The sequence below is a fragment of the Passer domesticus genome, chromosome 11 (genome assembly GCF_036417665.1).
Source record: "Passer domesticus isolate bPasDom1 chromosome 11, bPasDom1.hap1, whole genome shotgun sequence".
Classification (NCBI taxonomy): domain Eukaryota; kingdom Metazoa; phylum Chordata; class Aves; order Passeriformes; family Passeridae; genus Passer; species Passer domesticus.
The window spans coordinates 9,188,532-9,215,850 of record NC_087484.1 but is presented as its reverse complement, the minus strand read 5'-3'; the positions used below and the strand labels follow the sequence as shown (position 1 = coordinate 9,215,850).

Sequence of the window (27,319 nt, the reverse complement as noted above, 5' to 3'; positions counted from 1 at the left end):
CTTAACTGCTGGCCGTCGCTCAAAGCGACGCGCTCGGCGTGTCCGTCCCCGCCGGTGGAGCCCTGGCCCGTGCCCCGCGCTGGCCCCGCTCAGCCCGGGCAGCTCTTTGGCGTCCCGGCCATGAAAGCCGCTCTCTCCGGAGGGCGTGGATGTGTCCCCTTGGCCGGGAGCCTGTGCCGGCAGCGGGCGCTGGGAAGAGTGGGGCAGTGTTCGGGGCCAGGGCTGCTGAAAGGGCTCAGTGTGTGCCGAGCGTGAGTCAGCCGGGCCGGGGGCAGCTGGAGCCGCGGGAGCGGAGAGCGGCCGGAGCTGCTGCAGGAGGGGCTGGCTGCCCAGGGAGAGGAGTGAAATGGATCTCATTAGCGTGGAGAGGAGGCAGAAGGGCCCGAGGAAGGAGAGAGGCTGAAGATTTCCAGCGGGGGAGGGATTTGAGGGAGCCTTGCATCTCACCTGGGTGTCTGCGTGCGGTCAGGGATGAGAACGGGAAGGGGGCAGTGGAGGCTGGGTCTGTCTGCACCCATCCCTGGACTTTCATGTGACTTTGGGGGTCAAACAAAGCCTGGGGAAGGGCTGGGAAAGCCCTGGAAAGATCCTTAGGGTCCTTGAGATAGGGAGCTGTCTCGTGTCACATTTTGGTGCCCTGAGCACTGGCTCCATCCTGGCCGGTGTAAAACATCCCTGGAGCTGTTGGTTTTCTTTGGCTCAGTTTGGCCGTGTGCTTCCCGCTCTGGCTGACACACCCAGGTGGCTGCCGGGCTGTGCCAGCACCTTACACATCCCCAGCATCAACTCCTGGGCCCCAGGGATGTCACCTGCAGTGGCAGAGCCAGGAGGTGGCTTGTCACTTCCCGGAGCAGGCCACATTGCTCGTGGCTCTGGGCAGCCCCAAAGGGAGAGTGGCTTCCTGGTTGTCCCAGTTAGGACCTCTGTGCCTGGCTGCATGTGAGATGAGAAGCAGGGAGGGATTTCTGGTTTAGATTAGATGCAAGCATGCATGGGAAGGTCTGGTTTTATCTCAAAAGCAAACAGCTCTGCACACGGTGGTGCTACCACCCAGAGAGGACCCCATGATGTATCTGAGGATTAGGCTTGTCCTACTGTCCTCCAGAGGTATCATGTGCTCATGCAAGACACCAGCAAGAGAAGAGTAGAGGCCCCTTGGGGTTCAGCTTGCCCCTGTCCTGGAGCCCACAGCTGCTGGGGAGAGCAGCAGGGGACCACTGGTGCAGACAGTGTGCAGAAGGCCCTTGCAGTGGTGGTTGGTCAGGAGATGCATCCTAAAGGGATATGCTTTTAAAGGGGATTTAGCTGCCTGGACTGTGAGGGAGTTGAACTTTGATGAAAAGTCAGACTTAGAAATTTCCCTTTAGCACAAATAGCTGTGGCCCAAATGGCAGCTGGTGGCTCTGGGCAGCCTGGCCACATCCCTGTACCTGCAGAAAACCACCCTGAGGCTGGGAATAATCCTATCAACTTGCTGGCTGACATCTCAGGGCTAGTTCACCCACCACACCTCTGGTTTGTTGATCTGTGCAGCCCCATCGCTGAACTCTGCAGCCACATGCTCAGTGTTGGCACCAAGAGCTGCTTGTGCCAGGGAGTGTCCCTGCCACCCGCCCCAAGGACTGATGGGCTTTCCATCCTGCTCCTTCCATGATGCCCACTTCTCCATCCTTCCCAACCTCTCTCTAGTGTTGGGCAGATCCTCAAAGCTTTGGCCCTGCAGGAATGACCTCTTAGGGTGGTGCATTTCTGTCCTGCTGTCACCAGTCACAGCAGGAGGATGAAGGGAAAGTAAACCATGACAGGGAGCACAGTGTGATGATACAAATGGGCTGGAAGGACCCAGGAGAGCCATCAGCTTGTCCTCCACCCTGTGCAGGAACTGTTTTCCCATGGTGAGGTAGGGATCAACCCAGCAGCGGCGTCTGGAGCCTCCCTGCACCAAGACACTGGAAATGCCAGAGCCACGTGAGAAGCGTCAGCCCAAGGGATGGCACGGGGCTGTGGCTGCGCCTGCTGTGAATCAGGGAAGGAGCTGGATCCATGCATTAACTCACTGGCCATCTCAGCTCACAGCATAGAATGACTTCACCGTCGGGTGAACATCCCACCATGGAAACCAAACCTCAGGAATGCGTCTGGGTGTGCCGACTCTCCTCTCCTCTCCAGAGGGCTCTCTTATGTCTCAGCTACTCCCAGGCTAGCAAATTGCTGTTGTCACCTCTCCCACCAGCTCCCTGAGCAGGGCTGGGGAGCAGTGCCCAAGCAAGGGCCATCCCCTGTGCCCGGCGGGTGCCTGCCCGGGGTGGCACTGCGGGTGCTGCCCGCCCTTCGTGCGCATGCAGGGAGCTTTGCCATGGCTTCAGTCCAGTAGCCCCAGCCAAAGAGGGGAAGTCTGCACTCCACATGCCCTCCTTCTCCCTCTCTCTGTCTCCTGCTGGAGACAGATCCACCAGTGGCTGTAGCTGAGCCCAGGTTTTGGCGCCGAGCAGCAGCTGAGTGATGATTAATGCTGAGCAGAGCCACAGAGCCAGGGATGTCTGAGTTGTCTCTGCCTCTCTCCTAAACCGATTTGGCCAAAAAAGGCTAATGTGAGCGTTTCTGCATCTGCCAGCCTAGGAGGGGGCTCGGCCAGAGCTCAGGGTCTCAGCAGGCATGGATGGGGCTGTATGTTTTTCCACTTGGGCTGGAGAGGGGCCGTGGGCAGGCAGCCGCGGGGCTCAGGTGACTCCTGAGCCGTCCTTTCCATCTGACTCATGAGAGGCGTCGCGAGCGCTCTCCTGCCCAACGGAAAACACGTCTCCTGTCTCCCTGCAGCTCATGGCTCCTGGGCCCGTGCCAGCCCCCAGGCAGCACAGCTTCCCAGGGCTGTGCTGGCACCTGGAGCCCAGCTCTTCCCAGGCTGGAGCTGGGAGAGCAGCCCCGTGGGATGATGCCCAGCCAGGGTTTTACCTTCAGGCTGTGCCCATAGCTGGTGTGGAAGAAAAGTCAGGGTGGCAAGGGCTGGGCAGGACAGGCCCATGGTCCCTGCGATGGGCAGGAGCATCTCTGCAGGCAGGGCTCCTGATTTCACTGCTGGCATGACACTGCTTTCCTAACACTCCTGATTTCCTCTTCTCCACCTCTTTGGAGAGTCCAGGATGGAAATGACATCCTTCAGCACCAGGACAGGCCTTCTCAAGGCCAAGCAGCCCAACCTCCTCCTTCCTTTCTGGGTTTGAGCAGCATGAGAGTGTCTCCCACCTCAAACTCCACATTCACATCCCCTAAGATTCCTCCATCTTATGTCCTCATGGGCTTGTTTTTTTCAGTGCCTGGATGCCATCTTACCACAAGTTCTTAGGAAAAACCCAGACCCTGGGGCTTTCTGCACAAGGGAAACTGAGGCACGCTGTGGTCAGCACCTCTCGCTGGGGCACACTGGGCTGGGAGAGACAAGCCAGGGCCTGTGGCTCACTGTGCCCAGCCTTAGGCTGTTTGCATCACTCTCCAGAGCCTGCCCCCTCTGTGCCTGCTGCCCAGGCTGCAGCGCTGGGCTCCCCCTGCTCCTCTGGGAAGGGAAATGTTTTCCCTTTCCCCTCTCATTCTGCTCGCCAGCAGTCAGTGAGTCCGGTTTCCCCTGCGCGCTGCCGCCAAGCGCCTCTGGAACCACTGGAAAATGCATAAAAGGCCTGGGCAAGGCTGTGGTGAGGGTTACTCGCAGTCACAGCTGGATCCAGCTGCTGCTTTAAAGCAACAGCACAGCCACACGGGGCTCCCAGGACACCCAGGTGTCCCAGGGGTTTAAATCCCATGGGAAGGGAGGCAGCATCCTCACTGGGCAGCAGCCCTGAGGCTGTTGGGAGCCTTTCACTGGGGAAAATGAGGAAGGGGAAGCCCAGGGACAGAAACCCTCGGGTGGGTCTGGGCCTGGGATTTGCCCACCCAGGTTTGCAGAGTGCTTCCCCCTGCCCTGCTCCTGTGGCTCCCGGCACAGTGACCAGGAGGGCGCTTCCCTGCCAGCCCCAGCTGCATCCCACAGCTGGGTCTGCAAAGGGCAACAGCAGCTTGGACACCCCAGAGCCACGGGGGCTGGCCCAGCCATCACCCTGTGAAGCAACTTACACTCCTCCCCTATTTTTGGAAGAAATCATGCAAATCCCAGAGTGTTTGATTCCAGGCAGGACAGAAGGTGTGGCTTTCAGCTGTGGCTCAAGGTGTCTCAGCAGCCCCCAGTGTTTCAGTGTGTGAGATGCCGAGGCAAATGGAGTAGGATGGAGCACCTGGCTGCAGGAAGGCACCAAACCTCCTCCTGCGTCCTGGGTGCCAGCGTGGTCCTGCTCTGGCAGAGGCACTGCCATGGAAACAGCCACGGAGCACGGGGGTTAATGAGTGAAACAACTCACCCCGCCCGGCTCTGGTTTATGGCTCTGCTAGCAGGGGCAGGCAGAGGGAGCTTTCTGTGGGGGTGGAAGTGTTTCCCGGTGTCCCACGTCAGACTGGTCAGTCCGTGACGTCTGCTCCACCTTCCAAGACGCAGCAATAAATCAGGTTAATAATTAATCCCAACTGCCTGGGGAGCCTTCCCTGGGACTAAGGCAGAGCCGGTCCCGCTCCCAGCTCCCAGCACTCCACGTGAGAGCCGCGGTGATGGGCGAGTCTCACAGGGCTGCTCTTTACCACAGCATCATGAAAGGTGCTTAGAAAACAAACATGGAAGGAGAAAGGAACATTCCCTGTCCTATCACATCCAGGATGTTTGCTCCTGAGTGTGTGCAAATTCTTGATGTGGTGCGAGCCTGGCTCAGCCAAACAAATTGCGGCCTTGACCTCCCTCCCTGCTCCAGGGTACACCACAGGTGAGTGGTTTAACAAAGAAAAACCTAAAAGTGTGACCACCCTGTGCAGCTGCTGTCGGGTCAGGCTGAGCCCTTGGTCCTGCTCCAGGCACTCAGAGGTTTGGGGAGGAGAGGGCTGGTTTGTGTGTCTCCACAGGGCAACAGGACCTCGGCTTGTGTGGGAAACCCAGCCCAGGGACCACAGTGTTGGCACAAGCGGTCGGGAGGTGTGAGAATTCCTGGAAGAAGAAGTGAGAGTTTTTTCTGTGTATGTATAATTTGCTGGAATGAAAATAAATCAGAAAACAACACTCACACACACCAAAAAAAAAGCCATATCAAAGAAACCAGTGCAGCTTTCCCCAGTGAAACAAATTCCAAACCATCAGTGGGAAAACACTGGCTAGGTCAATCTGCCACTAGCCAGTCTTCTGGGATTACATAAACTTAATTAAAAAAGCTCACTTATTTCTTTGTACTATTTTTTTAAATAAAACATTTTAGTTCAGGTCCACTTTGAAATTAAAAGAGGATTCTTGAAACAAAAAAAGCATTGTGGTTAGCTTTGAGAACATCTAAATGAGCCACTTGGGCATCACCCCAGTCCTCGTCCTTTCCCTTAACCCAGACAATGTCCTGGAGCCCAGTTTGATGCCTTGTTGTCAACAAAGCCTTGTTGTCCCCACAGGTTGTCCCTCCCCATCTCCAGCAGTGCCAGCAGTTGGGATAATGCTTGGGCGGGGGGGGTGAGCGTGTGGCACTGGGACTGGCTCTCTCCAAAAGGTTTGTAGGAGCCATCAGATGTGGAGATGGCTGCTGCCAGCAGGAGCTGGTGTCACCCTGGCTGTCACTCGGGTGTCACCCAGGAAGATCCTTGCATTGCCTTCCCCTCCACATCCCCGTCCAGTGCAGTGTCAGTGTGTCCAAATGTTCCTCACAGGTAGCTGCCAGCTCTCCCGGGGCTGCAGTGGCCTGGCACACCCCAAATGTCACTGGTGTTGTGCCGAGGAACTCGGCTTTTCCATGCTCAAGCAGCACCTGCCACCCAAGAGCCCTTATCCAGAAATCTGCAGTGCTGCCCACAGTGCCAAAAAGGCACCTGGTACCTCCAAATTTCAGTCTAATGGCTCAGACCTAAGACATACAACTGAGGGGTGCTGCAGAGAAGGAGGGGCAAGGCGACAGATTCAGCTGCTTTGCTGAAGGCAGGGCTGGGCAGGAATGGCAGGGATGTGCTGCTGGCTGAGTCTGCTAGGGTGAATAAAAATATTCAGGTTTCTCTTTTTCGTGTTTTGTTCTCAGCAGAGTGGTTGTGGCTGCTCATGTGAAACCTGCTCTTGCTGGGTGCTGGAAAGAGGCAAAGGGAATGCGTGTGGAGCAAGACTTTTTAAAAGAAATATGCTTTCAGCTGGATTTTGTTCTTCCTGCTGCTTTTCTGCTTTTGAAGAGCTGAGAATTTGGTTTTGTCCTAAACTTTTCTATGTAATGATGAAAAAAAAAATCATAAACAATTCTGCTTCATATTCAGGTTCTTCCTTGAAATAGGAGCTGGTGGTGCCGGGGATGGGGATGCCCAGGACTGTTTATCCCAGGTGTCAGAAGCCCCAGACCTGGCAGGATTTGAGCCTTCAATGATTATCAGAGGTAAAGCTTTGTGCAGCCCTCACACCCCAGGCTTGCAGTGCTCTCATGCAGTGGGATGTTCATCTTTTTCCCACACAGGGGGAGGTAGGGGGTTATTTGGGCCAAAACCCTGCCCAGCAGCATGGAATCATCCGGGAATTCCTATGCTTGCAGCCCTACAGCTTTCCTGAACAGAGCAGCTGTCCAGGGCTGGCACAGCTCCCTGCCCAGGCTGCCACGAGCCCTCCTCACCCTGCTGGAGCAGCACAGCCCTGCTGGCTGCATGTGCTGCTGCTGGGGCATCGCAGAGCCCCGGACACTGCACCCACCCACGGCTGCTGGGTGCCTGCGATGGCAGCACTCACCCTGGGGCTGTGGTTTGGGATTTACTGCAGCTCCCCACAAGAGGATGCTGCCATCCCTGTCCCCATCATGGTCCCAGGGCAGATTGCAGGGATGAAATGGTTGTTGTGCTCTCAGGGCTCTCCTGTTCACATCCCTTCATGCAAAGGCCATTCTCCAGTGGGGTTCTCCTCCACTGTGAGCCCCTCTTTGCAGAGCGGGGTGAATTCCCAGCCATGGGCTGGCATGCACCTAACCATCCCTTGTGCTGCAGGGATGACGTGGCTCCTTCTCACAGCCTGTTCTGCTCAGGATGATGCTCAGTGAATCTCATGGCCATGATTTTCTTGGAGCTGTGAATGCAGAAAATACAAACTTTCCTATAGGCACTGGGAACAGGTTAAAAAGGAATCAGGAAAGGTATGTATGGACTTTTGGTGATGATAAGGACATGGGATGCTGTAGAGCTGGTGCAGCCTGTTTAAGCAATGTTTCCTGGGGAGCTCTCACAGGCCCCAGGACACAGAGCTGCAGGGCACCTGGGAAAGAGATAAGCTGAGATAAGGAGAGAGAAACACATCTGGAGAAAGCAGTGCAGTCCTCCTCCCCAAACTGAGCTGGACATGGAGTTTTCTTGGTGCTGTTTGAGTAGCAGAGGTTGTGTGGGTCCCTTTACATGTCCAGTCTTTGAAAGAAGAGCCTTTCCTATGAGAAACTCAGTGTGTCCAGGGGGTTGTGAGAGCTGTAAGAGACCCTGACCCTCATCACTCATGAAAAATGCAGAGGAACTGTTCAGAAAGGGACTGGGATATCTCTGCTGGACAGGAAAGGAAATTTTGCAAATTTCCTGCAGGCTTCCCAGCCTGGCTTCATGGCGGACATGAGCAGCTGGTGGGATTGGGAGGGAGGGAGATACCAGAAATTACAAGGACTGATTTTTATAGCTGAAAAATACCTGCAACTGAAATGTTACATTTAAAAGGAAAGGAAGGTCTTTAATCTGATTCTTCCTGGGCAATGGGATGTCCCATTCTGACACGGTTCTAGCAGGAATGCTGGTGAAACTGAATCTGAACAAGGGCTGAAGGAGCAGCTTGAAAGGACGCCTCACCTGGCTGTGATGTTATTGGAAATGACCCGTGAGGGGTCCCAGCATGTTGTTGTGCACCTTAGTGCACCTTCCTGCTGCTGCAGCTCCCTGTCAACTCCCTGCACCCCCAGGTGTGCTGTGGGTGCCAGGAAGTGTGTGAGTCCTGGGCAGAGCATGGATGCCTGGGTGAGACTGGAGCCCTGGGTAGAGAATTGGTCCTTGACAAGGTGTGGACCCTGAGTGAGATGTGGGTCATGGGGAAAGAGTGGGTCCCAGGAGAGGTGGGTATCCCGGGAGGAGCATGAAAGACTCTGGGGCAGAGCTAACGCACCCCAGAGAGGGGACAGTACAGGAGGAGCCGGACTAGGACGCTCCCGAATTCCCAGATCCTGGTGAGTGTGCCATCGGCAGCGGGGAGGGTCCTCAGGGGGACGTGTGGGGTGTCACCCTTCAACTCCTTGCCCTGGGAGCACTGGGGAGGTGCCTGTCGGCTGGGGCGGGCGGGGGGACGGGACAGAGGGGCAGGGCAAGAGTTAACCTACCTGCTCTGCCATCCATCTCTAGGCTCCACCTCGGAGAGAGAGGGGAGGGAAAAGAGAAAAAGTAGGAGGAAAAAAAAAAAAGAGGAAAGAAAAAAGAAGAGGAGGAGGAAGAGTGCAGAGAGAAGCGCCCGGACCGCGGGCAGCCCGGCCAGCAGCGGAGCGGCCGCCCCGTCCCACTCCCAGCATGTTCCAGTGGTGAGTGATCTCCGGGGAGCCCGAGCCCCGCTCCCGCACGGAATCCCGGTGTCCCTGCCTCCGCCGTGCCGTGTCCTCCGCTCCCGCTGCCGGCACGGCCGCCCCGACGCTGCGTCCTGCCGGAGCCGGGGCACCGCGAGGACCTGTCCCCACCGGGTCCCTCTCGGGGATGGCTGGCCGGGGAGGGACAGCTCTGGTGGGGACGGTGGGCATGCGGAAGCGACTAAGGACGGAGTTTGTCATTTGTCCCCCGTCCGTCTGTCCCCATCCCAGGAGCGACCGTCCCGCGGCCGCGGCTCTGCGGGGCTCCCCGGCGGGGTCTCGCTGGCCGCGGTGCCCGGGGAAGGCTCTCTGGGGGTCCGCTCCCGGCACGAATTTCTCTCCATCCCGGGGCACCGGAGCTCCGGCCCGGAGGGAGGCAGGATGGGGGCAACGGGCAGGGGCGGCCGGTTGGTGCCCTCCAATCCCTGGGAATGCCTTTCCCAGCTTTTCCCTGAAAAGAGCTGGTTTGTGTGGAGGGGCCGGGGACAGCAGGGCCTCCAGCCCTGCCCGGTGGGGTCCCGTCCCACGGCAGCGCCAGCGTGGGGACAGATGCGCTCGCCGGGGGCAATACCGGGGTTTCGGCTCTTGCCCCTTCCCCAGAAGCGTGTTTTTACGGTCTTTTATTTAAACCAGTTCGCTTTTATGAGGAGGGGACGCGTCTCCGGGCACCCCCACGGTAAGCTGCGGCCCCGCTTGGTGCTTGCGCCCAGCTATTGCACAGGCTGCTTTCTGGGGACATTTGGGTTCTTTCCGCCCAGCATCTGCCCCTTTATAAGATCCCCTTTTCAAATCCTTGGCGCTGACAACAGACAGGACTCTATACTGGCGGTGCCTTCAGTGACTGTGTCTAATTGAGGGGCCAGAAAAAGCCCCTATCACATAAAGATAGCGCTGGCGGATCAAAGATATTTTCAGGTGAATCCAAAGTGAATGGGATAGGGATAGAGAGCCCCTGTCTCCCGGGGCCTCATCTGCCCTAGAGCATCAAAAGCTAAAAAGGGATGCTGCCCACCTCTAATTTGGAGTTTATGTTTAACTGCCTGGTGGCAAAGCCACCTCACAGGGAGGCTTTTGAAGTTTCCTTGGTGGATAAAAAGGAAGAGGAGGAGCGTGTTTCAAAGCTCTCTTGATGGCAGCAACACCAGCAGCTGGGGCAGACAGACCTGGCTGGCACCAATGGGAGCACCCCCGGTGGCTGCCACCCTTGGACCCTGCAGTGCTGGGTGTCCCCAGCTCCTGGGGACACTATGGGACTGGCTGGGGCTGTGCCCCAAAGAAGGGTCCTGGGGCTTGGCAGGGTGACTTCTCTGCAATGCAACAAACCCAAAGCACCTCCCTTGCCAGTGCATCCCCAGAAAGCAGGACTTCCCAGCTGAGGAGACCACAGAGCAGAAGGACTCATGACTCGAAAAGATGCACAAACAACTGTTGCTCTTCTGCCCCCCAAATCCTTGGTTTGATATGGGAATTGCCTGCCGTTCAGGCTCAGGGTCCTCCCAGTTCCTGCTGCTTTCCTGGCAGTGCAGGGACAGGGTTTCTGCAGGGCAGAGGTGGCTGTGGGTCTCCTGGCTCCTGCTGGACCTGGTGGGACCCCGTAGTTTGCAGTCAGACCAGTAGGAAAAATCCCAAATAGGTTCTTGTAACGAAGCAGGAATTGCACTGGTGAGAACTGGGAAACAGGGTCCACTGAAGGAAGGAAGAATAAGTTTCTGTGCTGTTGTGCAACACCTCACCTACAAACATTCCCAGGCCACTTGACGCTCCACCTCTTAATAAAAGCTGGAGTAGTACCCTCAGCACTGGGTCAGAACTTCTGTCCCAAGGAGAGTAATGGGTGTCAGTGCAGAGTCTGCCAAGGCTGGGACCATCTGTGCCAGTTAGTGACAGCCCTACCTATGCAAATTGTTAAAATTTGTATCAGTAATTCCTTGCCATTTGGCTTCTGGGGACCCTTTGGCCATCCTTCGGGCTGAGTATTTTATCGCTTGTTGTCCTTGGGTGGCGGGGAGCATAAGAATGTGGTGGGACAGGACAGGATGGGATGGGATTGATGCAAATGAAATTACTATACAAGGGTGACAGGGGTTATTTCTGCAGCAGTGCCGGGTATGGAAGAGAGGTTGTAAACTGCTTGGCTGTGCTTGGAATAAAGTTGTATTGGAACCGAGGGGTTTGTAAGAATCAGCTGTGCAGGCAGGGCTGGAGAGGGTTAAGGGAATGGTGAGATCTAATCAGAACTGCTCCCTCATCAGTCTCAGATGAGTGGTCACATATAAAACCGGATGAGGAATATCTATCCATTTATCCTTAATTACTTATTTCCACGCTCGCTCCCACAGTCCACACTAGTGATCACAGTTTTCCCACGACAACGTCGTCTTTGTGCTTCAGAGCAAAGCCAGAGACAGGAGCTCCTCTAAGCTCCTGACTCCCATCTGGGCTTGCTGCATTTCAGGGTGAGTGGAATCCCCTAGCACAGTGTTGTCTCCTGCCCTGGGGAGTCTGATGACCTATGGGGTGTCCCACAGGAGCTTTGACGCAGCCCGAGGCCCAAAACTTCAGCAGCTTCACGGTGGTTCTGATCACAATCCAGTCCCCAGGTCTAGGAGAGTTTCGCTGCTTTTCTGGGGTTTTTTGTCTACCTGGAAAATTCTTGGGCTAAATGTTTCAGATATCACCCCAAGCTCTTTCTCTGGACTGTCCTGAAGTGAAGGTGGCATCTGCCTGCTAGAGACGATTCTGGATTTTTCTGGCTCTGACAGGAGCAGGGGGCTGAGGGCTGTCCCAGTGAGTGTCACCCAGGTTGGGATGTGCTTCTGACATGAAGAGGACAGGCACAGGGGCATCCCAAGACCAGTGCCACATCTGTCTCTGTCAGCTCCACAACCCAGTGTCAGGAAAAAGGGGTTCGGGGACTGCCAAGCACCTCGTGTCGGAGCAGACAGAGATGGGGCTGCTCTTGAGAAGCTGTTGGGAGTGAGACAAGGAGCTCAGCTGCCATCCTCCCATGCCCAGTGCTCATCTGCACAGGGAGATGGCCCAAGGTGGCTGGAAAATGCAGGACTGAGGCAGGAGGAAGTTGGCACAGTGTGTGCAAGCTGTGGAGTGAAGCTGGGCACTCAGGAGCTGTGCAGCTGGGCAGAGAGGGCAGTTCCCCTCCTCTGTGGCAGTGAGATGAGAAACCCACCTTTAGCTGAGTGGAAAAGCAGGCTGGGGAGGAATTTTGCATCAATAATCTCCAAGCACAGCCTTCCCACAGTCCCAAGGACCTCAGGAGGATCCCGCTCAAGCTCCCCATGAGCTCCATCCAGGGTTTGTCCCATGAGCCAGCAGCTTCCCAGGGCTATAGGTCTGCAGCAGAGGAGAGCAGCAGGATGGCCCCAGGAAGCACTGGGTTTGATCTCATGCCCTGCACACCCTGGACATGCAGACACTTGGTTTGTCACAGGCTGGGAAAATCTGCCCTGCATCCTCTGCTCCTTATCACCACAAAGGAAGCAAGGGGACCCAAGAGCTGCCAAAATGCCCAGGAGTGCCACCTGAAATATTGGTTCACAAGGTGGTTGTAGGGTTAGTGATGTCTTTTTCCCACTGAACCATGAAATTTGACTCAAATGACTTTCTTTTTTTGTCCTGATGTGCCATTTTGAAATGAAACAGCAATGCTAGTTTCATGTTGACTCTTGTGGTCTTCCCAGCTCTGGTTTCTCACTGCTGTGTAACCTGTGATGCCAGTCTAGGCCATGGACAGTATGTCTGTCTTGGAGCTAAGGCTTCTGTGGAGAAGATAATTCCCTCCTGCTCTTGTCCTAAACTACAATTTTCAGATGGCTGAAACTGCAGTTTCCCTTGGGACTTTCTTCTGAAACAGCTGCCTTGCTGAAACTCTCACCCTGACCTCTCTCTCAGCCCATTTTCATTTTTCCTGTGAACCCTTCCCTGATCTTAGGTACTGGGGTTATCAGATGACACTGCAACCACCCCCACAATACCTTGTGCCTCTCCCTACAGCTAAGTGTGGCCAAAGCCACCCCACAAGCAGGATGCAGCTGGGAAGAGTATGCATTGAGGTGTCCTGCAACTCTTCCCACAAGGTTTTTCCTCCTCAAAAGGTGATGGAACACAGATTATTAACCATCCCATGACCTCTCAAGGAAGTGCTTTTGCAGACAAGCCTCCTTAAGCCTGTATATTCTTCTCTTTAACCCCTTGTCTCTCCTCCCTTTAGGAAGAAGACCATCTACAAAACGGTTTGTCTCTCCTTCTTACTGATCATTACAGTGACGGTGCTGCAGCGTGGAATGGCCCCAAACCAGTTCATGCAGGGCCAGCAGCAGAAAGAACTGCCCCCTTCAGAGCCCTTGAAATCACAGAAGAGAGACAACTCCTTCTCCATCAGCAGCAGTTTCTGGAAGACCAAGAAGGAGAAAGCTCCTGTGAAGGAGGAGAGCGTGATGGCAAAGCAAACAAAATCCTGGGATGTGACCACTACCAACTGCTCAGCCAACCAGAACTTCAGCAAGGTGGATTGGTTCAAAGGGATGGAGCCCAACTTCCAGCAGTTCCTGCTCTATCGGCACTGCCGCTACTTCCCCATGCTGATCAACCACCCAGAGAAGTGCAGCGGGGATGTCTACCTGCTCATTGTGGTCAAGTCCATCATCACACAGCACGACCGCCGCGAGGCCATCCGGAGGACCTGGGGCCAAGAGAAGGAGGTGGAGGGCAAGAAGATCAGGACGCTTTTCTTGCTGGGCACCGCCTCCAAGGAGGAGGAGAGAGCCAACCACCAGAAACTGCTAGATTATGAGAACCACATCTATGGGGACATTTTGCAGTGGGATTTCCTGGACAGCTTCTTCAACCTCACCCTCAAAGAGGTCCATTTCCTGAAGTGGGTCGACATCTACTGTGACAATGTCCACTTCATCTTCAAAGGTGACGACGATGTGTTTGTGAGTCCCAGCAATATCCTGGAGTTCCTGGAGGACAAGAAGGAGGGAGAGAACCTCTTTGTGGGGGATGTCCTCTTCAGGGCCAGGCCAATCCGTAGGAAGGAGAACAAGTACTACATCCCCAGTGCCCTCTACAACAAAAACATCTACCCACCCTATGCAGGGGGTGGGGGCTTTGTCATGGACGGAGCCCTGGCCAAGAGGCTGCATAAGGCCTCAGAGACACTGGAGCTGTACCCCATCGATGACGTCTTCCTAGGGATGTGCTTGGAGGTCCTTAAAGTGTCACCTGTTGGGCACGAGGGCTTCAAGACTTTTGGTATTGTGAAAAACAAGAACAGCAAGATGAACAAGGAGCCATGTTTTTACCGGAGTATGTTGGTGGTTCATAAACTGCTGCCTCCAGAGCTGCTCCAAATGTGGGACTTGGTCCACAGTAACTTGACATGCTCAAGAAAACTCAACGTCCTTTAGCTCAGTCTCTCTGGAGAGCTGGGACAACTGATCCCTGCTCTGGGGTGGGGTGAACTTCTGCTGGTGGCACACAAATCCTTCAGGGGCACTGCCCTCCGGGGTGAGGAGGGCAGAGACACTGCACTCACAGGCAGGGTTTGTTCCTGTACTGTATTGTGGTTCACGTATCTCCAGCTGGGTTGGGGGTTGCTGAAAAAGAGAAAAAAACCAACAAAACATGACAAGTCTAGCACAAAATGGAGAGAGGACAAAGAGGTTTGTGCTCTGCTTTAGGTACCTCCTCCACAGCAGCACGATGAGTGGAGGGAGGCAGGGAGGGATGTGGCACTGGCATTTTTTGGAGATGTTCAGGGTCTGGCTATCCAGGGAAGCTGCTCCAAGGGAGTTCAGCCAATCACAAGTGCATCAACCCCTCCTGACTCAAAAATCACGGGATTTTATTTGTTATCTCAAATTTCTCCTCTGTGTAAGGTCTTGGTAACATTGACCCCGTGTGCATTGGGCTCACCCCCACCAAAGTCCTCTGTGTCCCCATATGCAGCTGGGGAAAGGGGCTCTTCTCCGAGGCTGGGCCTCAACAGCCCTGAGTCCCCATTAGGGTTTCAGCCTGGCAGATGGGGGACTGGGGTCCCTGTCAGAGGGTCCTGGGCTATGGTGGCTCCCAGCACCAGCCTGGGCTGTGCCTGGCTCCCCAGCCCCTCTGCAGCCTTGCTGCATGTGTCCTCAGAGGAATGCACACAGCTGAAATTCCTCAGGGATCTGTTCCTCCTGGCAGGAAAGAGACTAGGCCAGCTGCCCTTGCCTGTGGCCAAGGAAGAGGTGGAGAAAAGTGGTGGCCCTCCCATGGAGTGCCCCAGGGATTTGTCACTTCTGGGACCCAACTTCCTGGGCATCCCAGGGGGTGCTGTGGGGAGACCCCCTCTGTGCTGCACAACTGCCTTCATGGCTTTGCCTTGCAGGGGGACAACAGCCCCAAAGGCTGTGTGTGGCTGCTTCGGCTTCAGCCCTGGTTTGTCAGCAACTGTGATGCTCCAAGCTAGGTTGGAGATATTGGTCCTGCTCTGGCATGAGAAGCAGGGTCCAAGGGGACAAAGAGAAGAAAAGCTGATGTTTCACACGTCTGCTGCTCTCAGGGTTGTTGCAGTATTTATTCTACAGGCTGAGATGAAGGAGCGTGACAGGAAACGATGTCACAAGACACGGCCTTTTTTCTTTAGGCTGAAAGGCCACGAGCTCTCAAGGGGAGCCCTGGGCTGGGTGCTTTGGTGGAAACCACCCGACAGAGAGACATGTGGCCACACAAGGGCCACGGATGCTCTCCAGCCACTGGCTGCAGGCATGAGCAAAGGCCACAGGAATGTGCAAAGCCACACATGCTCTCACACGTGCTCCCAGGCACAGGCTCTACACACACAGATGTCCCTGTGTGTAGGGCTGGCATGCCCAGATGTCCCTGCAGGGGGTGGACACACACAGCCACATCCATAGTCCTGACCACGCACAGCGAAACACGGGCACAGATGCCCTTAACTCCCTCTTCCTCTCTGGTGCCAGACATTGAAAGGAAAAAAATTTTACTACCTCAAAGGTCCCCCTGTGCAGTGCCTTTTTTTTTTTTTCCTTTCTCTTATTTTCTTAATGTGTTTTGGAAACAGGCCTGTTTAATTTACTCCAAGTACATTTCCCAGGTTAGAAAACAAACTAAAAAAGAGCATAAACCAGTCAAAAAGGACACCCACATGCCAAGACACACCACTCTTAAAATGGCCCTGTTCAGATGAGATGCAGATTTGAAGAGAAGGAAGCGAAAGAGCCAGTGCTGCCCAGGGCTCAGCTGGTGGTGATACTGTGAAACTGGATGTACAATGCACCGGGTCCCTGGAGCAGCAGGGCAGAGTCCTGAGGGCATTTTTGGTACCCACTGGGCTTAGGCAGCACACAACTCTTTCCTTTTCCCCTCCCCGCCTTCCTTCCAACAGGAGTGAGTTCAGAAACACTTTCCAAATTGATACCTCCATAATTTATGTTAAGTACAGTACTTTAGGCTGTACATTTATCCTGGATGCAGGGTCAGCTCTCGCTCTCTGTAGCATTGTGTACAGTGAGTCAGGGCTGTGTGCAGACATCTCTCAGTGTTGTTCTTCACCTGGTGGGATCTGTACAGAGAAACCTTGTAGAGTTTGGTGAATATTCTAGTTTCTAAATAAAGATTAAAAGAAGAAGGAAAAAAATCCTACAAGCCTTCACCTCATGTCATTACTGGTGAGTTTCTGCTGGGAACAAAACCTGGCAATGTGTTACAGTGACAAAACTAACTCCATGGAATGGGCATTGGGGGACTGAAGCTGCCCTGTTCCAGTTTGGCACAGCTCATTTGTGGAGCCAGGCACGGCAATCAGGCTGGTGGGTATTTTCTCTCTTTCATGCACGCCTCCACCTCCATCTCAAAACTAAACTTCAGATCCTCCTGGTGCCCTGCAGGGAGGAGCTTCTCATGTCAACCCCTGTGGCAAAAGCCACCTCAGCAGGGCTGGAAACTCAATGATTTTGTTGGGCACTCTTTCCTTGTGCAGGAGGAGAGGGGCACCTCCTGTCCCATTACCCTCCCCACCACAGGACCGTGCTCCCTTCCACAGCCACAGCAGCACCATGGTTAACACAACCTCTGGTCATGAGGTTTGAACCTAGCTGGGGTGAAGAGGAGGAAAGCCACAGGTGAACCCATGGGTCTCACCTCGGTGTTGGGCACTGAGGGGCTGTTTCTAGGGCTGGCACCCAGCTCGGATACTCCGGGGGCTGGGGAGAAGAGGTCAGGGACAGAGGTCAGGGGAGGGCACCAGGACACGCTGTATTTGGCAGGCTAGGCAATCTGTCACTGGAACTGGCCAGGGCACATAAAATTCCATACACATGGACAAAACACAACTGCTCAGTGGATGCACTGATGGATACTCCCGCCCATTCCCTCTGCAGTGTGACCCCACGCTGTCACACGCCACGTGTCCCGCAGCGGGAGCAGGGCAGGCCCGTGTGCGGTGTGGAAGCGGGGCGGGCCGAGGCTCCGGGCGGCGCCCTCAGGAGCGGCGCCCTCAGCGCGGCGGGAAGGAGGCGCAGCGCGGGCGGCTGCTGCCCCCTGGCGGCCGCGCCCGCCCCTCCATTTGCCGGCGGGTGCGGCTCCAAAATGGCCGATGGCGAAGGGCCGGGAGAGCCGGGGCCGGGGGCGATGACACAGGGCACACAAAGCGCACCGCTCTCCAGCTGAAACGACCCCACAGCACTGGTTTGCTTTGGCCACAGGGACTGGCCTTTGGCAAGGCTCGATGTTGGGAAGCCAGGGAGAAATGGGCACAGCAGCATGAGCGGCTGCAGAGGCTCGGCAGGGCAGGGACGGTCCCAGCAGTGGCCGTGTGCCAGGAGGGTGGAACAGTCTGACCACGGCCAGAGGCCACTGGCATGGGCCAAATGTCAGGGCAAGATGTTTCAGCACTAAAGGACCTTGTGTCCAGGAAGGCTCAGCTACAATCCCTGGTTTCTGGGCCAGATTTCTGCACCCACCTGGTTTGGGAAAACCATGCACTCCAACAGCTGCCACCGCAGGGCAGCACCCTGTGCCCGGCTAGAAAAACTGACCACTGCCACAGGACTGAGGCCCTTCTCCCCCAGGTGCCTGACCTTGCATGAGGAAGTACACCAGGAGTGAGTTTGGTTACAAACAAGCAGCCTCTTAGCCCAAACTCCTGCTTTTATATTTGCTTCACACTTGGGGGCAGGAGGAGGAGACAATTTGGAATGAAGCACAAGAGAAAATACTTGTAGGAGAGAGCAACTGAACTGCAGGGCCTTAGTACAAGATCTGATTTACTTTGTTGAAAAAGAAAGTAGAAAAGCAACTGGCTAGCAAGCACCATCACAGCATCTTCAGTTAAAAGGTGTAGTTACAGAGCTTACCTTGGCCACCATATTCTCCCCTAGTTCCTGCTAACACAGCACACATACACTGCTGGAGCAGAGCAGGACAGAAGCTGCTGCTGTGACACCAATGACCTCTACCCAAAGGAGGGAAGGCTACAGACAGCCTGTTTCTCACAGCCTGGCTTCATTTAGTGGCACAGAAGTAACACGAACCAGTTTAGGTCCTTTAATCTGTCCAAGACAGGGTGCTAAAGCACAAATGATAAAACATTCTGCATTTTTACAGCAAAAATGCTACAGAAGTTTATAGGAAAAAAAAAATTTTTTGTACATGGGTAAAACATTATAAATTCAAGACAACTCACAGACAAGGGGTAAATTCCCACATCTATCACTCTTTGTTTTAAAAAGTTCATTTGAACAGGCAAGCAGTCAAAATGGCTTGCTCTCTCTTCCTTGAAATGAAAATTTTATCTTCCAAGTGGCTCACAGTACTGCTTCGCTTCTTGGAATGTCCTCCGAAGGCTCCGCCAAGACCAAAGGAGAATAAAAACCCCCGGAGTCCTTTCAGATAGTCTCAGAGAGCAGGAAAAGGGAAAGGAAAGGGGAAGTTTATTCAAACTTGATCTTCTTCCCTTGCGGCTTGTGATCTCCACCTCCTCCTCTGCCTCCTCGGAAGCCTCCTCTACCTAGAAAGAAAATCATTGCAAAAAGCAGAGTTATCACTCCAGTATTTATATTAGATGCACACAAATATATTGCAGTGGTGTATCTATACCACTGCCCTTCCAAACCCATCCTGGCACAGGACAGAAAATAAATTCACATCCAATATTCTCTGGTAGCTCTACACCATAACCCCAAGAATGGCTTTGGGTTCATTTTGGAACACACCCCCTTGAACAGCAGCATTTGCTTCCTCTTACCTCCAAATCCACCTCTGCCACCACCTCTGCCACCAAATCCACCTCTTCCTCCTCGGCCACCTCCTCTGCCACCACGACCACCAAATCCACCGCCACGCTGGAAGTCACCCTTTGGCTTGGCAAAATCAAGGGTCACTTTGTTTCCATCTATCTCTCCATCTTCCATGGCTTCCTTAGCTGCTTTGGCATCTTCTGCAGAGCTGAAGTCCACAAACCCAAACCTAGGAAACAGGTTACAAGAAAAAAAGACAGTCAGCCACATTTCACGAGCTGCAGCACCACCTACGGGTTCCAGACAGAAATCCTTCCGGAATCAAACAGCAGCACTTCTGCATCCCACAGAATGTGTCACTTGTAGGACAGCAGTGGCTAACCACAATCGATGGAGCCCCACTGTGAGTTTGCCAGTACTGTGCAGTTAATTTTCTTCTCGTGCGAATCCATCAGCTGCCACGGAGGTTTGTTGGCAGGAAGGAGCTCATTGAGAAGAGGTGAGAAGTGAGCACGTGCTGCCCTGCACCACCCAAAGCTGTGTGCTCTCTGCTCCCACCCCATATACCAGTTTCATAGAACCACCCACACGAGCCTGAGAAACAGCCTGCATTGCAGAGATCAGTTACAGTGAGGTGCTCTGCAGCACCTGAACCTGCCCAGGTGATGTTTAACCCACCCTTTAGATGATCCAGTGTCTCTGTCTGTGACTATTCTTGCACTTATTGAGCCTTCAAACGATTCTCTCAACGTCTCCTCTGTGGTGTCCTCAGAAAGGCCTCTGACAAACAATGTTTTGCTTTGCTCTGTGAAAAGGAAGCACGTTCAGCATTCAGCCTGAGCAAGGCAACCTTCAGCTTCATAACATCACATCCAGCTTGCATTACTGGATCCCAGAACACCTCTCAAAAATAAAGGGATTGTTTTTAAGGAACAGCTCAAGCACCTGGAGTCCATGGAAACTTTTTCAGGACTGCAGTTAGAGCCTGACATGAAGGATTTCCCTCAGCCAACCTGATACTGCCAAATAGGTTTGCCCCACGCCTTTTTTTAAAAATAGATGATTGCACCTTGACAACAATGATAATAACTGTATAGACACTGCTGGATCAGCACTTGACTATCTAGAGGAATTTGACAACAGTTTCATCAGCATTTCAGATAATCAGTCATCATATCCAGCACACTTGCTTACAATGTTTGGCTTTTCTTTTTTTTTTTTTTAAAACAAAGCAGCCCCAGATTTGCCTGGATGGGGCGATCCTGCCACAGCTGGAGATCAAACATGGAACACTTACGACTGAATCCTCCAAATCCTCCTCCTCCTCCTCCTCGTGCATTCATGTTCCCTTTCTGTGAACTGAATTCCAGTCTGATTGTTCTGCCTTCAATCTCTGTGTTGTTATAGGAATTCAATGCCTCTCTGGCATCCTCAGCTGTGGCAAAATCTACAAATGCATACCTGTGTGGAGAGGAAGATTCCAGTCAGCCTGGGAACAACAAGGGATACCTTGGAGGCAAGCCACTTGCAATGCCAGCCTGGGGGTCAAGTGAAAGGCACAACCTACCCTTTAGGCCTGCCCTGGTTGTTCTGTGGCACCTTGATGGAAGCAGCTTTCTTAAACACTTCTTGGAGACTTGCTTCTGTAGCAGCATACGAGAGGTTGTTGACAATGAGGGTCTTTGACTCTATGGGGAAAAATCAGTGCTGTTTTAAGTGCAGGTTTGGAGAAGGACAGTTCTTGTTCTCTAGCTACCAGACTCTGCCAAGGGGTAAGAATACTTGTTGCCCTTTCCTCACTTCAAGGTGAGGCACAAAGCAAAATCCAACCCTGTTTTATTCACTGAGACCAGTTGCCCCCCTTGTCTGAAACATACAGTAGAGACAAAGTGCATAGGATGCAGAGCACAAGTCAGGTAAAAAAATCTGGTATCTTAATCTGCTTGCAGTATTTAAAGCTGGCATACCCCCAGGAACTTCTGGAGCAAGTGGAAATGAATCCTGAATGCCATCTGTATGCATGTTATCAGTAGGGAAAGTACCTTTCTGATGATCTTGCTGGCTCTTCTCACCGGTGAAGTCAATGACCACGGCACGACCCTCAATTTCTGTGCCCTGCTTCTCCTCCATAGCTTTGTTTGCCTCAGCTTCTGTTTTAAACTCAATGTAGGCCATCCTACAACACAGAAAAGAATGTAAGCAAATGTCTCCTTCCAGGAACAAAGTTTGTGAATGGGGGGGGAAATGTAAAAGCAAAATGCTGCGAAAAGTAAGACAACTAATGCAGCAGGTTCCTTGAGGTAGCCAAAGGACATGGAATCAGAATATGCCAAGAACTAAAGGAACAGCAAACACATGAGAGTCCTCTCAGCTACCCACCCTTTGCTGCTCCCGTCCTTGTTCATCACTATCCGGACTTCCGATGCATTTTCAAACACCTCCCTGATGGCATCCTCAGTTATGCGGTAGGGCAGGTTCTTCAAAAACAGAGTCCTGGCATCTCTCTCTGCAAAGACAAGTTACTTTCAGGTTACCAGCTAAAAATCCCTCCTCATCTACACTGCCAGTTCAGTGAGACTCAGCAAGTTGATCCAGCAGAAATTAACAGCAAGCATTCACATTTTCAGAAGCTGCAAATGCAACTGTAACAACAGTTAATGAAACTACTGTGCTTCTCTTAAGGGCATCAAGTTCAAAAAACAGGTCCTAAAGTTTCAGAAACATATTTCTTCCTCAGCCCTCCCACAATGCACTATTTCTTGGGATCACAGTTGCAGATATTCCAGTCTGAACTCGTATATCTGTATGTAAGCATTTTAGAAACTCTTAATTGGGCCATACCTTTCTTGTTTTCTTTCATAGCTTCCTTGCTCTTTGCTTTTTCCAGTTTGAGTTCCAAACCCATTAATTTCTTTCCATTCATCTGGAGAGCTTTATCCAGATCCTCAGCACATGAGAAGTCCACATAGCCAAACCGCCTGCAAGAACAGCATCCTTGAGGTCTCTGATCCATCTCTGGCAGCAGAGACCACAAACACAAACCTAACACCAGAGAGGTCCTGGCTGGTCAAGTTTCAGGCAAAGTTAAAAGCCTCACCACTACCAAGCAGCCACCCCAGGATCCTGAGGGGAACCAGCACACTTGGACCCCTCTGAACAAATTAGTGCCAAATAAAAGAAATTAGCAACAAAATTCTACTGATGCACTCACTTGGAAGAACCGATTCTGACATCTGTAACTTCAATATTCTTCTTCCCGAAGAATTCTCTGAGACCAGTCTTCAGCTCCTCAAACTCCTTGGTGCAGGCCAAATTTCCAACAAATACAGAGAAAGGTGACTGGACTTTCTCTGAAAAGATAATAACGTGTTTTTTTTTTTTTTTTAAGCAGCTTTTAAAACTGGGAGCCAGAGTCCAGACAGCTTTAGCACATCAGTTTTTGCTCAAAAGTGACATCATATTTCAGTATTAAGTCCCTTATAATCATCATTTGTGCTGGGAAACCCCACCCATGACATCCTGGATCTTCACAGTTACATTCCTCATGCAACAGAGTCCAATCACAGTCCATTATCAAGCATCACTTAATGATCCCACACCACTTACCATCTGTTTTCTTTTTCTTGGGCTCTGGTGCACTTTTATTGGTCATTTCTTTCTTCCTCTTTCCAGGTGCTTCCTTAACAGGTTCTGTGCCAGAAAACAAAACAACACTGAAAAATACAGAACTTTTCCTATTCCTAAATTGAATCAACACAGGAGCATTAATCTTTACACCAGTCACACACAAGACCTCCTGTTACTCAGCAGCTGTAAGATTTTAAACTTCAACTCACTTTCATCTTCACTTTCCTCCTCGGCATCCTCTTCATCCTCCTCTTCATCGTCATCCTCATCCTCCTCATCATCTTCCTCATCTTCAGATTCTGCTGCCTTGGCTTTTACTGGTGTAGCCTTGGCTGGAGTGGTTTTCTTCACTGGAACAGGGGCTGTGTCCATGGCTTCATCTTCAGACTCTGAAACAAGATGAGCACAGTATTTATAGACAGTTCCACATTAAGCACTTTTTGAAACTAAGAAAACAAAATGCTGTTGAGCAAAATGTTTCTCGTGCTTCCTGAAATCTGTGTGTTCTCAGGAAAAAAGTTTAATACACTTAATTTTTACAAAAGATGTCTCTCTCCCTTGGGAGTTTTACTGCATTAAAAAACCCAAAACCTGTTCAGCAACAGTAAAAAGTTTAACTGACAATAGGGAAATTAACACCCATTCAGCAACATGGGCAACAGCAACCAGCAAAAACCAGCTCAGCACACACTGCATCACTCCCTTTATCCTGTAAGCTACTTCCCTCTCCCAGCTCCCTGTAAGTGTCTAATAATAAACATACCATCCTCTTCTTCATCGTCCTCATCATCCTCTTCATCCTCATCCTCCTCCTCAGATTCCTGCTTTGCTGGCACAGCTGCAGGCTTTTTGGCTGGTACTGCTGCAGGCTTTTTGGCTGCAGGCTTCACAGGCATTGGTGGCTCCTCTTCCTCATCTGCACCAACAGTACAAGTTTTTACTACAAAAGTTCAATCAATGAGTGGTAGAGGTAAACAGTACTTAAGAGTTCCCCAAAATTCTGCCCAGAAGTTCAGGAAAGAGCAATCAAGAAACTAGGAGATGTTTTACAGGCTGTAAGGCAGCTGCACTCCAAGCTTTCTCCATTGCCCACCTCTCCTTCATAACCCCTCTTTAATCAATGAACCCCCCCAGTATTACATCACACAAATCTTTCAATTCCAAAGGTACTCAAATGACTTGACTGAACCACCTTTAGTCAATGCATATTTCAAAGGTAACTTACCAGAATCTTCTTCATCCTCCTCCTCCTCATCATCATCTTCATCATCATCATCTTCATCGTCTTCTTCTTCACTCTCCTCCTTTTTGGCATTCTTTCCATTTTTGGCTCCTTTGGTTACGACAGCAGCCTTTTTAGGAGTTGGAGTAACAGCCTTTTTGGGCGTTGGAGTAGCCACAACCTTCTTTGCAGGTGTAACCACCTTTTTTGCAGGAGTAGCAACTTTTTTTGCAGGAGTTGCAGCCTTCTTGGCTGGGGTAACAGCAACTTTCTGTGGTTTCTTCTGGGGGACCATCTGAAAGACACATCAGTGTAAAACTCATGCTGGCCTGTTTAACCTACCATTACTTCAATATCAGACAAACACAGGAACTGAAATCTAAAGAATATCTTTCTGACAGTTTCTGTTAAGTTACCTCAAGTGTCCACCTCAATAAATCAATAAAGCTCAAACTCAGCTTTTTCATGCTTTCAGGAGCCTAGTTACAGAACATCAAAGCACCTCTAAATTCCCTGGTCCTGAACCAAGACCAGTGGGGTCTACTAGCATTTAGCATCTTGGTATTTTTACACATTAACCACATGTGACAAATGTCACAGTGCTCATTACTAGGGTAATTATGTATCCACTTGCTTATCAGCTTTAGGATAGCTTTAAGATGCCAGCAGTACTTCCAAAAGCCTGGAAATACAGACTGAGGAGTTCAGCTATTTTTCCCCAGGCTACTTTAGCTTTATAAAATCCAGTTTATTCTTTAGGCACAGTTTAGTGAGGAACACCGACTGTAGATTAAACCCCTGTTACAGTGTAACCCACAAGCCTCAGGACACCTCTGTAACACGTGCATCCCTTCGACTCCATCCCTAGATCAATCACCTCTTCTCCGCTGCTTTCTTCTAGCTCAGAGGACTCCTCTTCCTCACTTTCCTCGAACTTTTTCGGGGGAGGAGCCATTTTTTTCTGTTTGATCTGATTCTTCGGGGTCTGAAAAGAGAGCGGGCGCAGCACGTTTAGCTCCCGTGCTCACCCGGCTTGCCCGCCAGCGCTCGCTCCGGCGGCCAATTGTCCCCTCCACGTGGCCGCCCTCCGGGCCCGGCGGCGCTCAGGGGGCCGCGGGTTCGTTCCCGCCGCTCGTTCCACACCGGGGAAGCACCGGGGCCTGCCCGGGGCCGCTCCCACGTGCTCGCCGGCCCCGGCCCCACGTGGCCGCACGGTGACGTAGCCCCGCCCCCCGTGCGCTCGCACGCGGGGCCCACCCGCGCCCCTCACACACACGGACCCCCCCCACACACATCACCCCCACCCCGCCGCCCTCCCGCCCCGAGCTCCCGCCCGCGGCCGCCGCACGGAGCACAGCGGGACACGGGGCGGCTCGAATCCGCTGCCTCCGGGCCCGCGGCCCCTCCCCTCGCCGCCATCTTCACGGCGAGCGAGAGCAGGCCCGGAGCCACCGCGCGGCCCGAGCGCACGGCGGCGACAAAGCGGCCCGGCTCCCTGCCCGACGCGCCGCCATCCGCACCCTCCCGCCCCGTCATGGCGGCGTCCGCCCGCTGCCCGCCCGGCGGCTGCGCCCCCCCCCCCCCCCCCCCACACCCTCACCTTGGTAATCTTCACCATGATGGCGGCGGTGGCTGGCGGCGCAGGGGCGGCGGCCGAGCTGTGTCGGGAGCGGGGCGGGCGCGTCCGGCGGGGCGGCGGCGCGGGGGGATCGGGCCGCGGGCGGGCGGCGGGAGCGGCGGAGACGCGCGGGCGGCCGGGCCGGGCACTGACACGAAAGAGCGAGCGCGCGCCCCTTCCGCCCCCTTTGCTAGCCCCGCGCCAGGCTCCGCCCCCGCCGCCCCCGCCCCGGCCAATCGCCGCGCGCCGCCGCGCCGCCCGGCCAATCGCAGCCCCCGCCCCTCGAGCCGCCGCGCCAATCGCCGGCGCCCTGCGATCGGCCAACCGGAGCGCGCCTTCCAGCCCCGGGGCCGGGCGGCGGGGGGCGAGCGCGGGGGGACGCGGCGCCCGCCCGGGCGGACTCGGCCGCAGCCAATGGCACGGAGGCTGCTCGGCGCCTGCGCGCTGATTGGGCGGCGCGGCCGGGCCCGGGGCGAGCACGTGGCGGGCGGCGGCCACGTGGTGGGACCGGGCGGGTCCGGGGTCCGCCGGGGTCCCGGGGTCTGCCGGGGTCCCGGGGGTGTGCCGGGGTCCCGGGGGTGTGGCGGGGTCCCGGGGGTCCGGCATATCCCGGGGGTCCCGGGCTCTGGCATGGCCCGGGGTCTGGCAGCTCCCGGGGGTCTCACAAGTCCCGGCACCGGGAGCCATGCTGCCGTTCCCCGGCAGTCCCGGCCGGCCCTGCGGCAGCTCGCACCCGGTGTGCAGCGGTTCCCGAACACGCTTTTGCGTTCCGCTGTGGGACTGGGTTCGCCCCAGCGCTGTCCCTGCCACCCACCTCCGCCTGGCCCCGCGTCCCCTCCCCGACCCTCGGGAGGCACTGAGCGCCCGGGGGCAGCTTGAAGAAGCATCCGTAGGACCCGGTCAGTGTGCTGCTGCTGCTGCTGCTGCTGCTGCTGCAGCTGCTGCTGAGGTTGCAGCTGGCACAGGAGCGCTCTGCAGTTGCCAGGCTCCACTGCTTCTGGCTGGGAGAAAAGGCCCAGAGTGGAGGAAAAAGATAAGCCTGTGCTTGCCTGATGGATGCTTTTGAATTCAGTCACTGCAAGAAGACACCACCTCTCTCCTGTGGAGTTTCCCCCCAGTGGCAATAAAGTCGGGGTACAAATGACCCCAGGGCAGGATCAGTGCCCCTGTTTCACTGGTCGCTCTGCTGGCAGGGCTGGGTGCTGCCTTGCCCCTACTGACACAGAGCAGGGTCCACTGCTGGGGTTTGGCCACTGCCTTACCTCCCCTTCCACTTCAAACTGGGCATCCAGCCAGCTCCTGGGGCCCCTGGCTCAGGCATGGGTGACTCCAGCAGTTTGCTCTTCCAAGGCCTACTTGAGCTAAGCACCTGATGTGGGGAACATGAGATCCTAGTGAGCCGGAGAATAAAAATACAGACTCTCAATGAATGCTGTCCTGCACGGCCCTGGTGCCCCTGAGGGCACACCCCAGGATTGTTCAGTGCCACCTGAAGCAAGGGACACACTGTGGGTGAGGCAATGTACCCGGCTCCTAGGCTGTCCTAGTGCCTCTGTCTCCTCTGCTGGGTGAGGAGAGGCAGTTTCCAGGCAGGCTGAGCCATCGTTAATCCCACCCCACCTGCTCACTGGGAGGGGATGGGGTCAGTCAGCCTCTCCAGGAGTAAGCCGAGCCTGCGGAGAGCCTGCCACCATCAGCCAGCTTGGGGAGGGAAGGAGCTGGAATGGAGTGGGATACTGCCCCTGCTCCAGCCCTGGGCACGTACATGCAGGCAGATGGGGATCCCCCCAGGAGAACCCCGTGTGTAGGGCAGCTGGATTCTGAAATAGCAGTGGCTGGCTCACGTCCCACTGTGTGCTGCAGGAGCTGTCCCCAAGTGGGGACACTGCATGGGGGAAGCAGCGACACAGACCCAGCGTGGCCCAAGGCGATGCAGAGTGAT

The 27,319-nt window shown here is 54.1% G+C and overlaps 2 protein-coding genes, 1 long non-coding RNA gene and 3 other non-coding genes across 6 annotated transcripts; 2 read left to right on the top strand and 4 right to left on the bottom strand.

Moving 5' to 3' along the window:
* Positions 1–4,632: 4,632 nt before the first annotated feature.
* Positions 4,633–7,643, top strand: LOC135278770 (uncharacterized). Its single transcript, XR_010346175.1, has 3 exons — positions 4,633–5,085; positions 6,346–6,461; positions 7,057–7,643. It is a non-coding gene; the product is annotated as an uncharacterized LOC135278770 (long non-coding RNA).
* Positions 7,644–8,467: 824 nt separating this feature from the next.
* On the top strand, positions 8,468–16,311 carry B3GNT7 (UDP-GlcNAc:betaGal beta-1,3-N-acetylglucosaminyltransferase 7). The gene is made up of 2 exons (XM_064385542.1): positions 8,468–8,609; positions 12,880–16,311. Exons 1-2 carry the CDS (start codon positions 8,599–8,601, stop codon positions 14,078–14,080), a joined length of 1,212 nt encoding a protein of 403 aa, XP_064241612.1. The 5' UTR covers positions 8,468–8,598; the 3' UTR covers positions 14,081–16,311.
* Positions 16,312–18,195: 1,884 nt separating this feature from the next.
* On the bottom strand, positions 18,196–25,564 carry NCL (nucleolin). The gene is made up of 15 exons (XM_064385541.1): positions 25,360–25,564; positions 24,637–24,744; positions 23,763–24,054; positions 23,301–23,453; positions 22,747–22,926; positions 22,517–22,600; positions 22,122–22,260; positions 21,752–21,888; positions 21,290–21,416; positions 20,953–21,086; positions 20,478–20,598; positions 20,208–20,371; positions 19,589–19,715; positions 18,919–19,139; positions 18,196–18,681 (listed from the first exon to the last, which is right to left on the bottom strand). Exons 1-15 carry the CDS (start codon positions 25,375–25,377, stop codon positions 18,605–18,607), a joined length of 2,082 nt encoding a protein of 693 aa, XP_064241611.1. The 5' UTR covers positions 25,378–25,564; the 3' UTR covers positions 18,196–18,604.
* On the bottom strand, positions 19,269–19,409 carry LOC135279084 (small nucleolar RNA SNORA75). The gene has a single exon (XR_010346438.1). It is a non-coding gene; the product is annotated as a small nucleolar RNA SNORA75 (small nucleolar RNA).
* LOC135279088 (small nucleolar RNA SNORD20) lies at positions 20,014–20,090 on the bottom strand. The gene has a single exon (XR_010346442.1). It is a non-coding gene; the product is annotated as a small nucleolar RNA SNORD20 (small nucleolar RNA).
* On the bottom strand, positions 22,338–22,407 carry LOC135279087 (small nucleolar RNA SNORD82). The gene has a single exon (XR_010346441.1). It is a non-coding gene; the product is annotated as a small nucleolar RNA SNORD82 (small nucleolar RNA).
* Positions 25,565–27,319: the final 1,755 nt, after the last annotated feature.

What these genes read in the sequence shown, in the direction of transcription:
- NCL (XM_064385541.1), bottom strand. An exon ending in GGAGGAAAGTGAAGATGAAA is followed by an intron (nt 22,601 to 22,746) that starts GTGAGTTGAAGT and finishes TTTCTGGCACAG; the next exon opens with AACCTGTTAAGGAAGCACCT. An exon ending in AACCAGGGCAGGCCTAAAGG is followed by an intron (nt 20,372 to 20,477) that starts GTAGGTTGTGCC and finishes CTCTCCACACAG; the next exon opens with GTATGCATTTGTAGATTTTG.